This window comes from Daucus carota, chromosome 5, assembly GCF_001625215.2.
Source record: "Daucus carota subsp. sativus chromosome 5, DH1 v3.0, whole genome shotgun sequence".
NCBI lineage: Eukaryota > Viridiplantae > Streptophyta > Magnoliopsida > Apiales > Apiaceae > Daucus > Daucus carota.
The window spans coordinates 40,524,257-40,541,612 of NC_030385.2; the positions used below are offsets into that span (position 1 = coordinate 40,524,257).

At 36.6% G+C, this 17,356-nt stretch overlaps 1 protein-coding gene across 2 annotated transcripts; it reads left to right on the forward strand.

Moving 5' to 3' along the window:
• The first annotated feature begins 911 nt into the window (after nucleotides 1-911).
• LOC108223760 (vesicle-associated membrane protein 727) lies at nucleotides 912-5,633 on the forward strand. 2 transcript variants are annotated; one of them, XM_017398167.2, is made up of 6 exons: nucleotides 912-1,046; nucleotides 1,650-1,868; nucleotides 1,959-2,160; nucleotides 2,254-2,374; nucleotides 5,188-5,250; nucleotides 5,337-5,633. In XM_017398167.2, exons 2-6 carry the CDS (start codon nucleotides 1,679-1,681, stop codon nucleotides 5,478-5,480), a joined length of 720 nt encoding a protein of 239 aa, XP_017253656.1. In that variant the 5' UTR covers nucleotides 912-1,046; nucleotides 1,650-1,678; the 3' UTR covers nucleotides 5,481-5,633. The 2 variants fall into 2 exon arrangements, with proteins under 2 accessions (XP_017253656.1, XP_017253657.1); XM_017398168.2 differs by lacking the exon at nucleotides 912-1,046 and adding an exon at nucleotides 1,060-1,147.
• The last annotated feature ends 11,723 nt before the right edge of the window (nucleotides 5,634-17,356 follow it).

Here is a 17,356-nt window from a genome sequence, read left to right on the forward strand (position 1 = left end):
TTAATTATAAGTGAGAAGCGATTTTTATTTTTATGTGTTTGAACAATATTTTAATATTTATAATTTATTGAGCATAAATTTATTAATATAATAATAAATTATATGAATTATTTCTTAAAATGATCCTTTAAATATTTGTAAATCAATTTAAAAAATAAATAAGTTACTAAAAGATTAGTATTTTTAATTTTTCAGATTCTAAATTATAACTCAATAATTGACTTAAAAATTTGTACATAAACATTACAAATATGTGACTTATAAGCTGAGATTTGACTTATAAATTCATTACAGAAATATTACAAATAAATTGTTTCTATATGAATTTAGAAATTGAGTTTGCAAGCCCAATCAAATCCTATAAGTTATTATTTCTTGATATCAAATAAAGTGATTTGAATAAAATGATTTGATATTTAATTTTATTTTGAAATGCTGATATTTAATTTTATATAATAATACACAAATTAAAGTTTTAATATCAAATACTTATTTACAAAAATACAAAATAAAAGAATGTTTAACGGCCCTTAGAGCAAGTCCAAGAGATGCCTTATATCATGTCCTAAGTTATAATTTAGGGTAATTGATGAAAAAACTTAATCCAACAGTGTCCTAGTGATGCCTTATATCACTAGTACAAACTCCTCAAGCCCTATTTTTAGGGCACATCTCACCTTGTCCTATCCTATTTTTTATTATAAATTCTCATGAACACTTTCTTTCTCTTTCTACTTTTATGTTATGCTTTAATGATGAAAGAGGGTTTTTAATAATAAAATATTATACATATTGTGAGAATAAAGCACATTGTTGGAGTTCAATTTGGTAAAACATGTCCTAAATCACTAGGACATAATATTTTATATTATATTTAGGTTTTCACTAGGACACTGTTGGACTTGCTGTCAGCATACTCCACATCTCGGACTCGGAGGCATTACAATTTACTGTTATAACAAAAAAAAATAAAATCGAGTGCTGTAGAAATAAAAAGTCTACTCTTCGACGCGAAGCAAACTCCCCCAGCTCTCAACAATCTCCAGGTTCTTTCTCTCATCTCATGTATATACATACACACACGTATACGTACTTACTTGCAGATCATCACCTTAATTTTGTGTTCCCCCGATTATCTCGCATGCTAGTAATTTCTCTGATTTGATCTGCAATTTTCATCATTATTTTATCATTTTATATGCTCTTTGCTCTGAATCGATTGTTTGATTTTGTGTTCTTTTCGCCTTTAGAATTGCTAAATTTGAATATGTCTTGATTTTATATCGAGTAGAGTATCATTGCTGTGAATTTCGAGTCGGAGATGAATCGGATACGGTTTATGTTCGGTTTTTAGGCGAATTGAACTGTTTTAGTAGGATTTAAGCCTTTTTACGAGAATTCAAGTGTTATTGGAGTTCAGTGTTTGTATTAGTTGATTTAGGGTTTCGTGATTTGTCTTTGATGATATGTTGCTGTTTAATTTGGTTTTTTGATTATACTGATTTTAGGAGTTGACGTGAGAATACATTGTTACTTGTGTTGGATGAGTTGAAGCGGGTTTGATTTTTAAGATTGATTGCTTGTGTTTTTGTTTTAATTGATTTGATATTTTTTATACTAATTTTTGTTGTTTTTTGTTTTATGTATAGAGAGTTAAGTGTTGGAAATTTGTTAGGAGATGAATCCGAGAGGGTTGATTTACAGCTTTGTTGCGAAAGGGACTGTTGTACTAGCAGAACACACACCTTATTCCGGGAACTTTAGTACCATTGCAGTTCAGTGTTTGCAGAAGTTGCCGTCTGGTAGCAGCAAGTACACTTACTCTTGTGATGGTCATACCTTCAATTTTCTAATCGACACTGGCTTTGGTATTGGTTTTTTGTCTGGATTTCGTATTTTGTTATTGTAATGCATTGCTTTTAAGAATTGGGAATGAATATGCTGTTTTGGTGATGCAGTTTTCCTTGTGGTTGCTGATGAATCAACTGGGCGAAGTGTTCCTTTTGTATTCCTCGAGAGAGTGAAGGATGACTTTAAGAAACAGTATGGTGCGAGTATTAATAGTGATAGCTCTCACCCACTCGAAGATGATGACGATGAAGATGATTACTTGTTTCAAGATCGGTTTAGCATTGCTTATAATCTTGATAGGGAATTCGGGTTTGTTTACATCAACCTTTTTGACTTGAGATTCCTGATATCATTGTATATATTATGAACAATTGAACATCATACATTTTTTTGTGGGTATAGGCCGAGGTTGAAGGATCACATGGAATATTGTATGAACCACCCTGATGAAATGAGCAAGCTGTCAAAATTGAAGGCTCAAATAACTGAAGTAAAGGGGATAATGATGGACAACATTGAGAAGGTATATGTTACTTATATTAGCTTACAAGATTGGTATATGAATGACAGAACGAGTACTTGATACCTAGCTATATTATCAGTAGAATTAATATCAGAGTTCGTGCATAATGTAATAGGATGGGCCTTTGAACCTTGGATCGAATCATAAAATAAGCTTTAAAACCGCACATGTAGTTCTACGAAATTCGAGATTAGCTTTCATTTGGTAATACTGATCTTTGGCTCAACTTAGTAATTTTTAGGGTAATGCCGTAAAATTTAACTTATCATGGGTATTACTGTAGGCTCCTTATATATACTATTGTAATTTGTAAATAATTATTTGCCGTCTTGAAGATATACATTGATTTGTTATTTATGAATGTTTATCTTCTGTAATCATGGTCTAAAGGCAGCTGCTCACTGTGCGTAACTTAAACTATGACCGTACTTTGTAGTTTGTTCCATAGCACAAGTTTCCTTTTCTGAACTACTTTTCCCTCTTTGCCAACCGATTCTTCTAAAGATCTCTCGACCAAACAGCCCCTTTATCTGCTGTTCACTCAAATTCCTCCTCCCAAGAAGCCTCCATCTTATAGCACTTGGTTTGATTTACACAACCGCAACTAGATATTTGACATACAGAGGACCAAAATAGCAGAAATAGTACTATTTCTCTTTAAGTAAAAATTCAATGGCGTGAACACATAGAATACATCAGCTTGAAGCGTTGACAGTAGTCACTATTAGAGCTGCAGTGCAGCTGTCTAACAGTAATAGATCAATTACTTTTATGTGGAAATTTGGAAGATGACCAACCATGTCAACGACCACATAATATTTTCAGAACTGCTATGTATTAATATATAGCTGTGAAGGTAAAATAAGGAAGTGCCAAACCTTAAGGTTCATGATCCGAGAGGAGATAATTATGCAAATATATATCTTGGTTGGATATATAATATGATTAGCTGCTACAGATATAAGGCTAGCTGAAGAAAATTTTGAGGGATAGCATGCATTTTTGGGGGCAAAGAAGAGACAAGCTAGTTGAAAGATGAATTTTTTTTTATGTATAACCACTTAATACATGGAACGAAGTTGTTCATAATTCATTCACATAAGCTGTAGCAGATAGCGTGTTGCCAAGTACAATAGCAAGTTTGGTTGTTTCTCTGGATGTCCTAATATTACTGAGGATCAAGATACTTTAGTCGCTGTATAGGATGATTAGAAATTATGACAATGGGAAGTATTACGATTAGAAATTATGACAATGGGAAGTATTACGATTAGAAATTATGACAATTGAAGTACTACTAAGCTATAGTGGACGGGATGGAATGAATTCTGAGTACCATTTAATTTTTTGGCAAACTACTGGATAAGTTTATATCCATCTATATGCTTGTATAGCTACATTAACATATAATACACTTATTAATATATGTTCTGGTATCCATATATGTATATATGTGTGTTTATACAAGCGACTGTAAGTGAGTTTGCTCCGATCTTAAACTAGGATCCTATGCCTTGTTGCATTCTTATCTTGAAATACACATTCATTCTTCGTTGGGTGTGGGCGTATGGCAGTTTCGGATTTTGGGTTGGGGTCTGTATCTCTAAATGAGTTGAGGCTCAGTGATTTGTTTTTTTACTGTATGATTTATCATTAATGCAACTACTGTACTAAGAATATTACTATTCCTTTCGGGAGACCCTGGGTCAGATGCCAGTGTCAAAATTATTATTTGATCACCCCCAACTAAATTGAAGCTACTCTGCCTTTTTAGGTCGATAAATGTTCACTACATTAAACTTCAACCAGAGGAGATGCATCAGTTTTAAGTATATTACAGGCTGACTGCCTAAAGAGAATAAGTACAAGTAATAGCATATACGTTTCAAGTATTAGTACTGTGCACTGGCATATAGATTTTGTATCTCCTGGATTTAGACAAATTGCGGTGATTGTTGGATAGTTTGACCTTTCCATTAAAGCATTTTGAATGTGTTCTATAAAACCTGAGATTTATTGAAAAATCCCTGATTTATCCTTAAAAAATATTTTACTACCAATTATACTCCGATTTGACGGTAGGTCAACTGATTAGTTTCGATTCCCAGTTCTTCAACCATTTATTTTTTGATATGTTTCAGTTTCAGATTTTTTGTTTGTTTGTTTGTTGTCAACAGTTTCAGATTTTTATACAAACTGTTATATGAGAAGTTGCGTATCCTAGAAGGATCTTGCTGAATCCGGTGTTTATCTCTTGTTCTTTTATTTACCTTTCCCCTTCTCTTGTTATTGCACAATTAACTTCAAAAGTCTTAAACCTTTTTCTCCTTCTATTTAAACCTTCTTTATTTTATGATAAATTATATGATTAATGAGAAAGTGCACTTTGTGTACATGTACTTTGGACTTTACAACATTTACTATACTTTAAAAAGGTACACTTGCAATACTGCTCTTTAAAATTTCCCTTAGTTTGTGGACTTTAGACTTTAGTCTGATGGAAGTACACAAACTGGGGGAATCTTGAAGAGCAGTATTGTAACCTTAGGTTTTTGAAGTATAGTATTGCAAGTGTGACAGAGCCCAAAATGTAGGGACACCAAATGCACTTATTACTTAATTATGCAGTAAGTAAAAAATAAATATTGTATTGGTCATTTGCAATTCCTAAAGTCATTACCTGAGTCAAATTTGGCTCAAATTGTATTCCTAGAGTCATTACGGGTGTACACTAAAGGTTGAGGGTGTAATATTGATTAAACCTTCTCGATCATGTGTGAGTCAACTAATATGACGAGCCACATATTCTGCAGGTGTTAGATAGGGGTGAAAAGATTGAATTACTGGTGGACAAGACTGAAAATCTTCAGTTCCAGGTATGCCTATCAAATGTTGTCTAAATATTATAGATATACAGGATGTGGCATATGGCTTACAAATCAACGTGGATGTTGAATATCAGGCTGATAGCTTCCAGAGGCAGGGTAGGCAACTGCGGCGGAAGATGTGGCTTCAGAATCTTCAAATGAAGCTGATAATAGGAGGAGCCATATTTGTCTCGATTATGGTTGTGTGGCTATTTATATGTGGTGGGTTTAAATGTTGAGATTAACGTTTATGGTGGCTGACTTGTGTTTTATTGTACAAAAATGCGTGCAGCTATCTTCTGTATATGAAGATTATCTTTCTGAAGATTGTCAGTATTTACAGACTGAAATAAAAATGACTTGCACAAATGTGACATTTTGTTTTATGTAAATTTACATTCTTTTGTCTCTTAGCTCGACATCTTCCACTTATAATACACTATTTGGAGTCACATAACAACTCAATGCGTTAAAGTGCTAACAAACACATCATTATACTTTGGCTTGGAAAAGAACTAGTGTAAAACTTCACTCCACAATCGGAGAAGCAATTACGATCACACATGACTAGAACAACGGTTACAATTACACAGTACGTCTACTTTACGAACCATCAAGGCTGACTCCCCGGTTCCCGCGGATTGTATCTTCTGAATCACGCAGGCAATATATGCTGGGCTGCGGATTTGAGAAAGGGCACGTTCAGTGAAAGGATCTGGATCTGACCCAATAATCACCGAGGAGGCTCCATCACCAAATAGTGCTCGAGGGACGACGGACTCCTGATGAGGCCCTCAGAAAGTGATGGTTTTCATCTCAGAACAAATGACCAGATGCCGTGCATGTTGTTCTGAGCAATTTCTTCTGCCAGGCGAAGGATAGTGCCGCTGCCTGCAAGACAACCTTGTAGGTAGATCGTGTGACGCCTCACAGAGGTATTGTGGCCTAGAAGCTTGGTGAGCTGGTAGTCGGCAGTGCATGTCATAGCCCAAAGCGGTGCAAAAATGAGGTATGTTATTCTTGATTTGGAATGTCCCCACTCTTAATTGTTTCAAATGGCATACAGAAATGCCTGTATTTGAGTATGATTATTGAAGGTTGTAATTTTATTATATTGGTCAGGTTTGAAGGTTGTAAATTGAAATTTATAAGTAAAATTCATTCTTATTGAGCGCCAATGTATTTGACACGCACCATTATCACACCATCCCTATGCTATAATGTTGGAACTTGTCGCAGGTGGAAAAGAGAGATCGGAAAAAGAGTTCGAGGCCTTAGCAAGCAGGTTTTTAAGAGTTTCGGCAATTATTTCCGACAGATAAAAAACTAGCAAAGTTAAATACTACTTAAACACCTCCCCCTCTAATTTTGCCTCCATTTCTCTCCAAATTCAAAATGTAAATGTAATCGGATAAAAATGACCGTCAATAAAAAAGGACTACTTAAAAGCAATAGTTAAATAGTACCAAATAAAAACGACCAGGTTTAAAACTAACTGGCATGTCAAATTTAATATAGAACCAACGGCCGAATTTAATGCCGATCGCTTTTATCCATTTTTCGTATAAGCGGAGAGCCAAAGTTTGTATATGTACCAGTTCACTTTCTCTGTAATTTTGAAATAAAAAGAAAGATTACCTAAAACAACGTTCGTCTTAAAATCATTTAGGCATTTACATTGCAAGCTGATCTCATATTGTTAGCGACACTTTGCATTTAAATTTTGTCAGGAAAATGAATAAATCTGATGACATTATTTGATCCAGTCACTTTGCATTTTAAAGAAAGTTTTTGTTTTGTTTGTATTCAACTAGTAGTAGTATATATTCTTGATCAATTCTTAAAGAATTCAGAGACGAAAATATTCCATATCGGACATTTCGCTTTGCCCTTCTACACTTTGATTCTCTTGTTTGTTTTTGAGTGGACATTAAACAAAATAATCTATAAAGTCATCGAATCTATAGATTATCAATAGTTTTCAATGAATCCATGTAAAAAAAACAAATCTGGTGAGTAATTAATTTACCGATCATATATATGTTTCATAAGACATAATAATATGGTATATAAGATGGCACATGAGATTCGCACATCCCATTGGTGGTATGGAAGAAAACAAAAAAATATCTGGACAAAACATGTTTTATAGTAACTGTATTATTGACAACACAGGTCATCTGGGACTTGCAGGCAACTAATTAGGCAATCAGTCAAATACAAAAACAAATAACACAGGTAGGCACCATTTCTTCTCAAAAATTAATTTATTCCGATTTTGTCTCATGCTGTGCCAGCATTTTCCTTTCCGTGTTAACTTAGCTGCCCGCTCTTCTTTTGTGATCTTTCTTCATCTCCTTCACTTATTGAGGAGCCGCCGAGCGCTGTGCTCTGCATGGGTGATGGTAGAGCTGTTAACGAAACGAATATTTAATGAAATATTCGGTATTCGAATTCGTTTAAAATTATTCGTATTCGTTTGTTAACAAATACAAATACGAATTCAAATCTTAAAAAATATTCGGTTTGTTAACGAATACAAATTCGAATAGATAAATATTCGTATTCGCTATTCGTTTAATTATTCGGAAATTAAAATATATATATATATATATTATTTTATATTATATAGAAAAATATTATATTTTTATTTAATAAGATTATGTACTGGTAAGTGGAGCTCTTCTAGTTATAGCCACAGACCGACAAATCAGAAACAAAATGTCACACCTTCTGGTTTATCCAGATTTGTTCAATCAGTAATATGAATTTTATATTATTTGTGTGACGGACCCAACTTAAATAACCGACTAAAGCATGCATATCGATATATATAATTAAACTACAGAGTTATAAAGATTAATCTACAAGTCTAATCCACAATCCCGGGATCACCAGGAATGAGTATGAACAACAACTAAAGTTATTACAACCAAATTGAAATCCAACTTAAGTCTAAGTCATTACTACAAGTTTTAAACCCCAAAAGTTCAAAAGAAATTAACTAGGGAACTACGAGTTCCCAACCTGTCCCATCATACGGCGGAAAGCAATCCCGTTGCCTGAAGTGGTCTTACGTGCGGTCTGCTTGAAACGGGCCATTCTCGGGTTTCACTGAAGGGTTATAACAACAACAATATATATGAGCAAAAAGCTCAGCAAGTGAAAGTAGTAATAAAACAGTTCACAATATGCATTATAATCAAGTGCAAAAGCAACGACAGATATCACAAGGTATAAACACAAGTAAAGGAGCAATGTGGGATATCAATTTATTGGAATTGGAAACACACAGCGCTATGAGCATTAGGGGGTGATCAGCCCACACCAAGCTCCGAACCACATAAAGTGATTCAACCAGGGAGGATCCTCGGCACACATTGGCCATAAACAGACATCAGGCTCCCCGCTACTGATGCCGCAATAATTGACTGGCGCCTCAGTCTAAATAAATTATTAACCAATTCCTTTTAAGGTCATTTCAAATCAAATCATTTTCAAAAAGGGGTCTTGATCAAAGACAAGTTATAAGCAAGGGTGTTTTCAAAATACAAGTGATCTTTCTGAAATAGGAAATGTTATTAAGATCAGGGTTCCAAATGAGATAATTCAGGTTAATGTGGGGTATAAAGTTCTCATTATTCATCAAGGACTATTGGAGTATAATCATGTGGGTGTAGGGTAATATCACATGAAAAGGTAATTCAAGTGTTAAGGGTATTATTGGAATCCAAAGTCATGATCACAAGGGGTAATAAGGTATTTCAACCCTAAATAACAGTAATTCAACGTTCACAGGGTATACAATTATAAAGCAAGTATAAAGGAAGAGTTTCACTTGCCTGGGTAAAGCTTACTAAACTCCTGTATAGATGCTTCTAGGGGTTCCTTGCCTGGCCTCCTACTTGCACCTATAATTAGTAGTATCCTCGTCACTAACTACCCTTTCGCGTATAAATATATATATATATATATATATAACATATACATATATATACAATATACACTTAAACTTAATTAAAGCAAGTAGCATGATCATCAAGTAATACACATAGCAAGTAAAGCATGGCACTTTATCATTTAAATATTATCACTTAAGAATCTCTAACTACACCTAAGTCACTTAAGCATTTAGTCAAGTAACACATAAGGTCTAAGACCAATACCTCCTAACTATACTCTACTGACTTCAACTTAATCAATTAATAGTAAGGCACACTTGTGCCCCACCTCCCAAGACTTACATGTGAAGTGCAACCTAAGTGACTTACTAGTATGCTTACCTTGGCGACACTTGAAGTGCCTTGGTAAAAGAATGCATCTACACTAAGTGAATTGACTTAAACTAACTCATGGACTCAATATGAGGTCAAGGCCTCACTGATGACACACTAAAATGCAATGCACCCTAAGTTGGTACTAGAATGTGACTCCATGTGTGACACTTGTGTTCTTTAGTGGAAATGAGGCATCTCCACTTAGGGTATTGACTCCAAACCAATTTCTAAAGGTTGACACAATCTTAAACTAACATTATGAAGTGGTGTGACTCAAAGGCCTTGCCTATATAGGTCCTTAAAAACTAGTGTACCAAAGTGACCATTCTGCCTTGGCAGTTTGGCACCTCTTGGGGGTTTTGGCAAAAACAAGTGTTTCCACTATGTGCCTTGGTGAAATTGTGACTCTAATGGATACTTAAGACTTAAATCTAAGTTGTGCACTTGGAATGACACTAAGGCCTTGCTCAGGCCTCCTTGGGCCTCTAAACAAATTTGGCACAGAGCACCCTGCTCTGCTGTGGGGACTGCCATGAACTTACCAACTTGAGACTCACTAAACTCACTCACTACACCAATCCAATGACTCAAATAGCTTCCTAACACTTCCCTAAGTTCATCTAAATCAAGGCCCCATGAGGGCCTCCTCATTGACAAGGTGTTTAACATACAAAAGTGCAATTGACCCAAATGTGCCCTGTTCTGGGGTGTACCCTGAAATGTGTGTGTGCATCTATGTAAATGATGGTTTTTATGACTTCTAAAGCTACTGGAGACTTGTATACATCAAGTCCTACCTCCAGGAGACTTGGGCCTATGAGGGCCTAAGCATGACACATCTATTTCTCATGGTTTCTAGGGTGCAAAAATCTGCCATGGTGTGTGTGTGTCTCCTTCCACCTTAACACCCTCCAAACACCACAAACCAACAAACCAAGCCTCAAATCCTACCCTACAATATACATGCACCTACTGACTAGCTACTCCAAGCAAGATATCACAAAATCCAACCTCATATAAGCATAAACCCGAGGCATTTGTAGAGCAAAAACAGAGCAGAATTTCAGGGAGCATATATGAGCAAATTTTCGAGTATATCAACATGGTATTCACATAATAGCTACTGATTACTACTAGATATCATCATGCACACCATAAACTATCATTTTAACACTTAGAACATGGCATGCATTACTCAAAATCATGTACAAAACTCAAATTCCAAAGCTTAACACTCGGTTTTCAAATAACTCAACATGCATCACTAGAGTTTCTTATACATAGCCTTATCTCATCATATAACATCAAAATACTAACATGCAAGGGCTGAAATCACACCAAAAACTCAGCAAATCATTATACCTTTCGAATATACAAGAAACCAACTCAAAATCATGAAGTTTCAAGATCATCACATACATATATACATTCGGCTCCTCTTGAGAGTCATTGCCAAATGTGATGAATCAAGAGGATGCCTTGGTCAAATAGAGGTATAAACCCATCCAAGATCATCTCAAGTTCATCTTTAGGAGCCACCAAAATAGAGACCCTAAGCTCATAAGAACCAAGGCCCTATTTCGGCTCCAAACTCAACATGCAACCAAAGGTCTAACCTCAAAATGAAGATGCAAGCTTGAATGGTGGAGTTCTTGACTTGACAAGCTTGAAATGTTAAAGAAAATGAATAAAAATGGTGGAGAATGGTGGTGTGTATGGTTCGGCCGAGAGAGAGATGAGGGAGAGAGAAGAGAGAGATGAGAGAAGAGGGTTTTGATTTGGTTGGTGTGTGAGAATGAGTGGAGTGTGGTGGAGTGTTCAAGCATTCTTGACCATTTGACTTGACCAAGATGTGGTAGTGGAATGTAGAAATGACCAATCAATCCTTCTAGCTAGTGTTAGTGTAAAATGCATGCAAGGGTAGACTAGACTTTTGATAATTAATAAAAGTGTGATTAAAAGAGTATTAAAAGAAAGAGTTTTAATAAATAAAGTACAAATCTATAAATCATGAAATTAATATCACAAATAGTATGGGATTTTAGAAGTTTAATAAAATAGTTTTCACAAATTTTGGACAAGAAATGAATTTTAAAAGAAATATTACAAGTAGAGCTCTAATATACACATTCACATAAATATAAAGCACGAGTACAATACACGTAAAATCTCGAGAAGAATATATACACTAAGACGCTATTTTACAAGTTAAAGTTTATCGGCTACTCGCAATTTATCAAATATCATTAAATCGCATATATCTTTACTATTATTTAATCGGGTAACGGCAACGATCACATTTATTAATGTAAAGCCAAAACCGTCGCAACTAGTAATATTATTTAATCGCGTAGCGAGAATTATTCGCCAAAAGTCATATAAGTACATTCTAACGATATACGAAAGTCACGTAACGATAAACGAGTCAAATCACATAATTTGACAATTAAAACACGAAATTTAATATATCTCCAAAATGAAATACTGTAATATATATAAGTCAAATATTACAGGCGTTACATCCTTTCCCCCTTAAAAGGATTCTGACCCCAGAATCTAAGTAAACAAATGAGGATACTTATCTAACATATCACTTTCTAATTCCCACGTTGATTCTTCAACTTTGGGATTTCTCCACAAAACTCTAACTAAAGGAACTGTCTTATTCCTTAACACCTTATCCTTTCTATCTAGAATGCTAACCGGTTGCTCGATATAAGACAAATCGGGCTCTATCTCAACTGGTTCATTCTCTATAATGCACTTGGTGTCGGGGTTGAACTTCTTAAGCAATGAGACATGGAAAACATTGTGAACGTGCTGCATTTGAGGCGGTAAGGCTAGTTCGTACGCCACTTTCCCAATTCTGCTTAAAATCTCAAAAGGACCAATAAATCTTGGACTCAATTTCCCTTTCTTTCCAAATCTGGCTATTCCTTTCCAAGGTGACACTTTTAGCAAAACGGCTTCTCCTACTTCATATTCAACATCCTTTCTGTGCGGGTCAGCATACTTTCGTTGTCTATCTTGAGCTGCAATCAATCTGTTTCGGATCACATCTACTGCTTCTTTTGTTTGCTGGATCAATTCTGGACCAATTACTTTCCTTTCTCCAACTTCATCCCAATATATCGGTGATCTACACTTTCTTCCGTAAAGAGCTTCGTACGGAGGCATTCCAATGCTGGCATGATAACTGTTATTATACGAAAACTCAACTAATGGCAAATGCTCGTCCCAATTTCCTTTGAAGTCCAAAGCACAAGATCTTAACATGTCTTCGATAGTTTGAATTGTACGCTCGCTTTGTCCGTCCGTTTGTGGATGATAGGCAGTACTCATCTTGAGTCGGGTTCCCAAATGTTCTTGAAATTGCTTCCAAAATCTCGAGTTAAAACGAGGGTCTCGATCTGACACAATAGATACTGGAACTCCATGACGAGTAACAATCTCTTTCAAATACATGTGAATCAGCTTGTCCATTGAGAATCTCTCGTTAATTGGCAGAAAATGAGCCGACTTGGTCAATCGATCAATGATTACCCAAATAGCATCATGATTAGATTTCGTTCTTGGCAATCCGACTATAAAGTCCATTGCAATGTGCTCCCACTTCCATTCTGGTATCTCTAACGGCTGTATCAATCCACTTGGCTTCTGATGTTCAGCTTTTACTCTTTGACAAGTGTAGCATTTACTGATCCATTGAGCAATTTCCTTCTTCATATCTGGCCACCAAAAGTTTTGCTTCAAATCTTGGTACATTTTTGTGCTTCCGGGGTGAATAGAAAATTCTGAATTGTGAGCATCCTTCAAGATTTCACTCTTCAATTCCTCCACATTTGGTATCCAAATTCTTAATGAAAACCTCAAGATTCCTTGATTGTCTTTCTGTGTGCAGATTTCTTCTCCGGTTAACTCATTCATCTTTTCATTCATCACTTCTTCTTGGCACTTCTTTATCTTCTCCATCAATTCAGGCTGAAAAGTCATGGTACAAATCATTTCTGTAGGTGCACTAGGAGCTCGAATTTCAATTCCCATCTTCTCAAATTCCTGTGATAGTTCTTGAGCCATAGTCAACATATTCAACCTTTCTTTGCGACTTAACGCATCTGCTACTACATTCGCCTTTCCGGGATGATAGTTAATCGTGCAGTCGTAGTCTTTAATCAATTCCAACCATCTTCGCTGCCTCATGTTCAATTCTTTTTGCGTGAAAATGTACTTCAAGCTTTTGTGATCCGTGAATATTTCACACTTCTCGCCATAAAGATAGTGTCTCCAAAGCTTTAAAGCAAACACAATTGCTGCCAATTCCAAGTCATGAGTCGGATATCTTTGTTCGTGTGGCTTGAGTTGTCTTGACGCGTAGGCTATCACCTTCCCGTGTTGCATTAAGACACAACCTAATCCTTTGTACGACGCATCACTGTAGATAACAAAATCTCCTTGATCATCTGGCAAAGCTAGAACTGGAGCGGTGACTAACTTCTGTTTCAACTCTTGAAAGCTCTTTTCACATTTGTCGGTCCATTCAAACTTCTCATTCTTCCGAGTCAATCTTGTCAACGGTACTGCAATCTTCGAGAAGTCTTTCACAAACCTTCGATAATATCCGGCCAATCCCATGAAACTTCTAACTTCAGTTGGGGTCTTCGGCCTCTCCCAATTCATCACAGCTTCTATCTTTGCTGGATCCACTCGAATACCTTCACTTCCAATAATATGCCCTAAAAACTGCACTTCTCGTAGCCAAAATTCACATTTTGAGAACTTTGCATACAACTTCTCCTTTCTTAATGTTTCCAAAGCTATCCTCAGATGTTCAGCATGTTCTTCTTCAGATTTCGAGTATATGAGAATATCGTCGATGAATACAATGACGAACTTGTCTAAATACTTCTTGAATACACGGTTCATCAAATCCATGAAGGCGGCTGGTGCGTTTGTCAATCCAAATGCCATAACTAGAAACTCGTAATGCCCATACCGAGTTCTAAAAGCTGTCTTTGGAATGTCTTCCGGCTTAATCTTCAATTGGTGATATCCCGAACGCAAGTCAATCTTCGAAAAGTAAGTTGCTCCTTTGAGTTGATCAAATAAGTCGTCGATTCGAGGCAAAGGATACCTATTCTTGATTGTCAACTTGTTCAATTCTCTATAGTCGATGCACAATCTCATGCTTCCGTCCTTTTTCTTCACAAAAAGAACTGGAGCTCCCCACGGGGATACACTCGGCCTTATAACTCCTTTGTCTAACAATTCTTGCAATTGCTTGGCCAACTCCTTCATTTCTGCCGGCGCCATTCGATACGGTTGCTTTGAAACTGGTTCCGTGCCGGGTGCTAAGTCTATAGAAAACTCAATTTGACGGTCGGGAGGCAATCCAGGAAGATCGTCAGGAAATACATCAAGAAATTCATTAACTATCGGAATACTTTCTATGTTCGGCGTCTCTTTAGATCTATCAATCACATGAGCCAAATAACCTTCACAACCTTGCCTTAACAACTTCTTAGCTTCAATTATCGTCAAAAATGTCTTAGCTTGTTTCTGCCCTTTAAACTCTACTTTCTTGCCTTGAGGAGACTTAAGAATTATCTTCTTCTTCTTACAGTCTATTTGAGCACCATTTTCTGCTAACCAATCCATACCTAATATAACATCAAATTCTCCTAATCGAAAAGGTATAAGGGAAGCAGGAAAACTAAAACCAGAAATCTCTATCGTACATCGGGGGCAAATACTTCTAACAGATACTTGTTCTTGATTAGCAACAATGATAGATAAGGGTTCAACTAACGGTTCAATTGCACAATTCAACTTGCCAACAAAAGATTCAGATATGAAAGATCTAGTAGCTCCAGAATCAAATAGCACTTTAGCATGGATGTTGTTGACAGAAAGCGTACCTGCCACAACCTCAGAACTCTGAACAGCATCTTTGATATTCATGTTGAATGTCCTTGCTTGAGCCGGATAAGAGGGATGGAAAACAGGAGTTGCAGACTCAAAAACTTGAGTAGAAGGTAGTTGCAGAATCGGAGCAGAAGATGTCATTCCTTGATTGTAAGGGGTAGCTGCCAATTGCATCAACTTGTTAGTTCCAGGAGCTTTACAATCTCTTGACATGTGACCGGTCTTTCCACACTTGAAACATGTAACAGAAGGCTTCGGGTTCTGGCACTCGTTTGCATAATGACCTTTCGAGTTGCACTTGAAACAGACAATATCAGCCTTATTACAAATTCCCGTGTGTTTCTTGTTGCAGAACTTGCATTCTGAATTTGCTTGTTGACTCCTTTGACCACTCGGTCCTTGAATCTTCTTCACATTCCTATTATCACCTTTCTTGAATCCTCGGGGACCTCCTTGATTTTGAACTCTAAACTTCTTGAAATTCTTTCCACTTTGGCTCCCTTGAGCCGAACCTTCACCTTTACTCACAAACTTTCTCTTCTTGTTATCTTTCTCCTTCTGGTTCTGATCACTTTCTCCTTCAATCACCATTGCCTTCTGGACCACTTCAGCATATGTGGCCAATTCAAAAGCAGCCACTCTGCTTCGTAGCCAAGGCTTCAATCCTTGTTGAAATCTCTTCGCTCTTTTCTCGTCCGTGTCCACATAATCTCCCACGAACCTTGCTAATTCTGTAAATTTCTTTTCATATTCCCCAACAGTCATTCCCTCTTGCCTCAATTCAAAGAACTTCAACTCCATCTGAGTTTGCATATACCTTGGAAAGTACTTGTCTAAGAAAATCCTCTTGAATCTATCCCAAGCAATAACCTCACCTTCTTCTAAAGCACGGGCTGACTCCCACCAGTAGTTCGCTTCATCTTTCAGAAAATATGACGCATATTCAACTTTCTTATTATCAGTTACAACAGCCAAGGTGAAAGCCTTCTCCATCTCCTTTAGCCAGGATTGAGCTTCAACAGGGTCTTGAGTTCCTCGGAACTCGGGTGGTTTCACAGCTTGGAAAGATTTGAAAGTAGTAGGTGGTGGTGGTGCTTGTTGTTGTTGCTGGAGTTGTTGTTGGAGTAATTGTTGTTGTTGAGCAAGGGTAACAGATTGTTGGTGAAGAAGTTGCATAAGTTGAGCCAAGGTTGGTGGTGGTTCTTCGGTATTTTCATTGGTGGTGTTGCGGGTTCTTCGAGGAGGCATGATTCTGAATGTAGACAAGAAAAGCTTATTCACAGTTCAATATGTGCATACAAGTTATATCAAAGGGAATATTGGGTACAAAGGTATTATTCGAGAGTTATTCACATGGTAACGGTCTATGGTAATTATTATGGCATCATGGTATGTGTGTGTATTATTAGAGTCTAAGGTATCATATTGTAAAGGTACAATTATTCGGTCAAAGTCATATCATGGTATATTGGAAAAGTTTAATCATGGTCAAGTTCTAAAGGTTTAACATGGCAATTTCTGTCTAAGCATGGTACACGTGTAATGACAAAATGAGATAAATGGTCAAAGTGCGAGATTAAACATTAGTTCAAATGATAAGTACGGATCAGTACGAACGGAAATAAAGTGCAAATAAAAGTCTTCCCGAAACAATCCAGGGGTACAAGTACGAAATGGAAAGTCAAAGTACGGATAACATGATAACGGAAATAAAATAGACTAAGGAATAGTCTAGGGGGATGGTGATGATGCTGGTGAAGCTGATGGACTGGCAACTGGCTCACGGAGACTGCTAATCACACGGCGGAGCTCGTCAGTAATGGAGGTCAAAGTGATACGGCTCTCACGCTCGCGGTAGGGTGGAATAGCTGCCAAACGGTCCTCGGCCATACGGATGATCTCCTCGACCCTAGCAA

What these genes read in the sequence shown, in the direction of transcription:
- LOC108223760 (XM_017398167.2), top strand. Translation starts at nt 1,679, where the DNA reads ATGAATCCGAGAGGGTTGATTTACAGCTTTGTTGCGAAAGGGACTGTT. An exon ending in AATCTTGATAGGGAATTCGG is followed by an intron (nt 2,161 to 2,253) that starts GTTTGTTTACAT and finishes TTGTGGGTATAG; the next exon opens with GCCGAGGTTGAAGGATCACA. An exon ending in TGATGGACAACATTGAGAAG is followed by an intron (nt 2,375 to 5,187) that starts GTATATGTTACT and finishes CATATTCTGCAG; the next exon opens with GTGTTAGATAGGGGTGAAAA.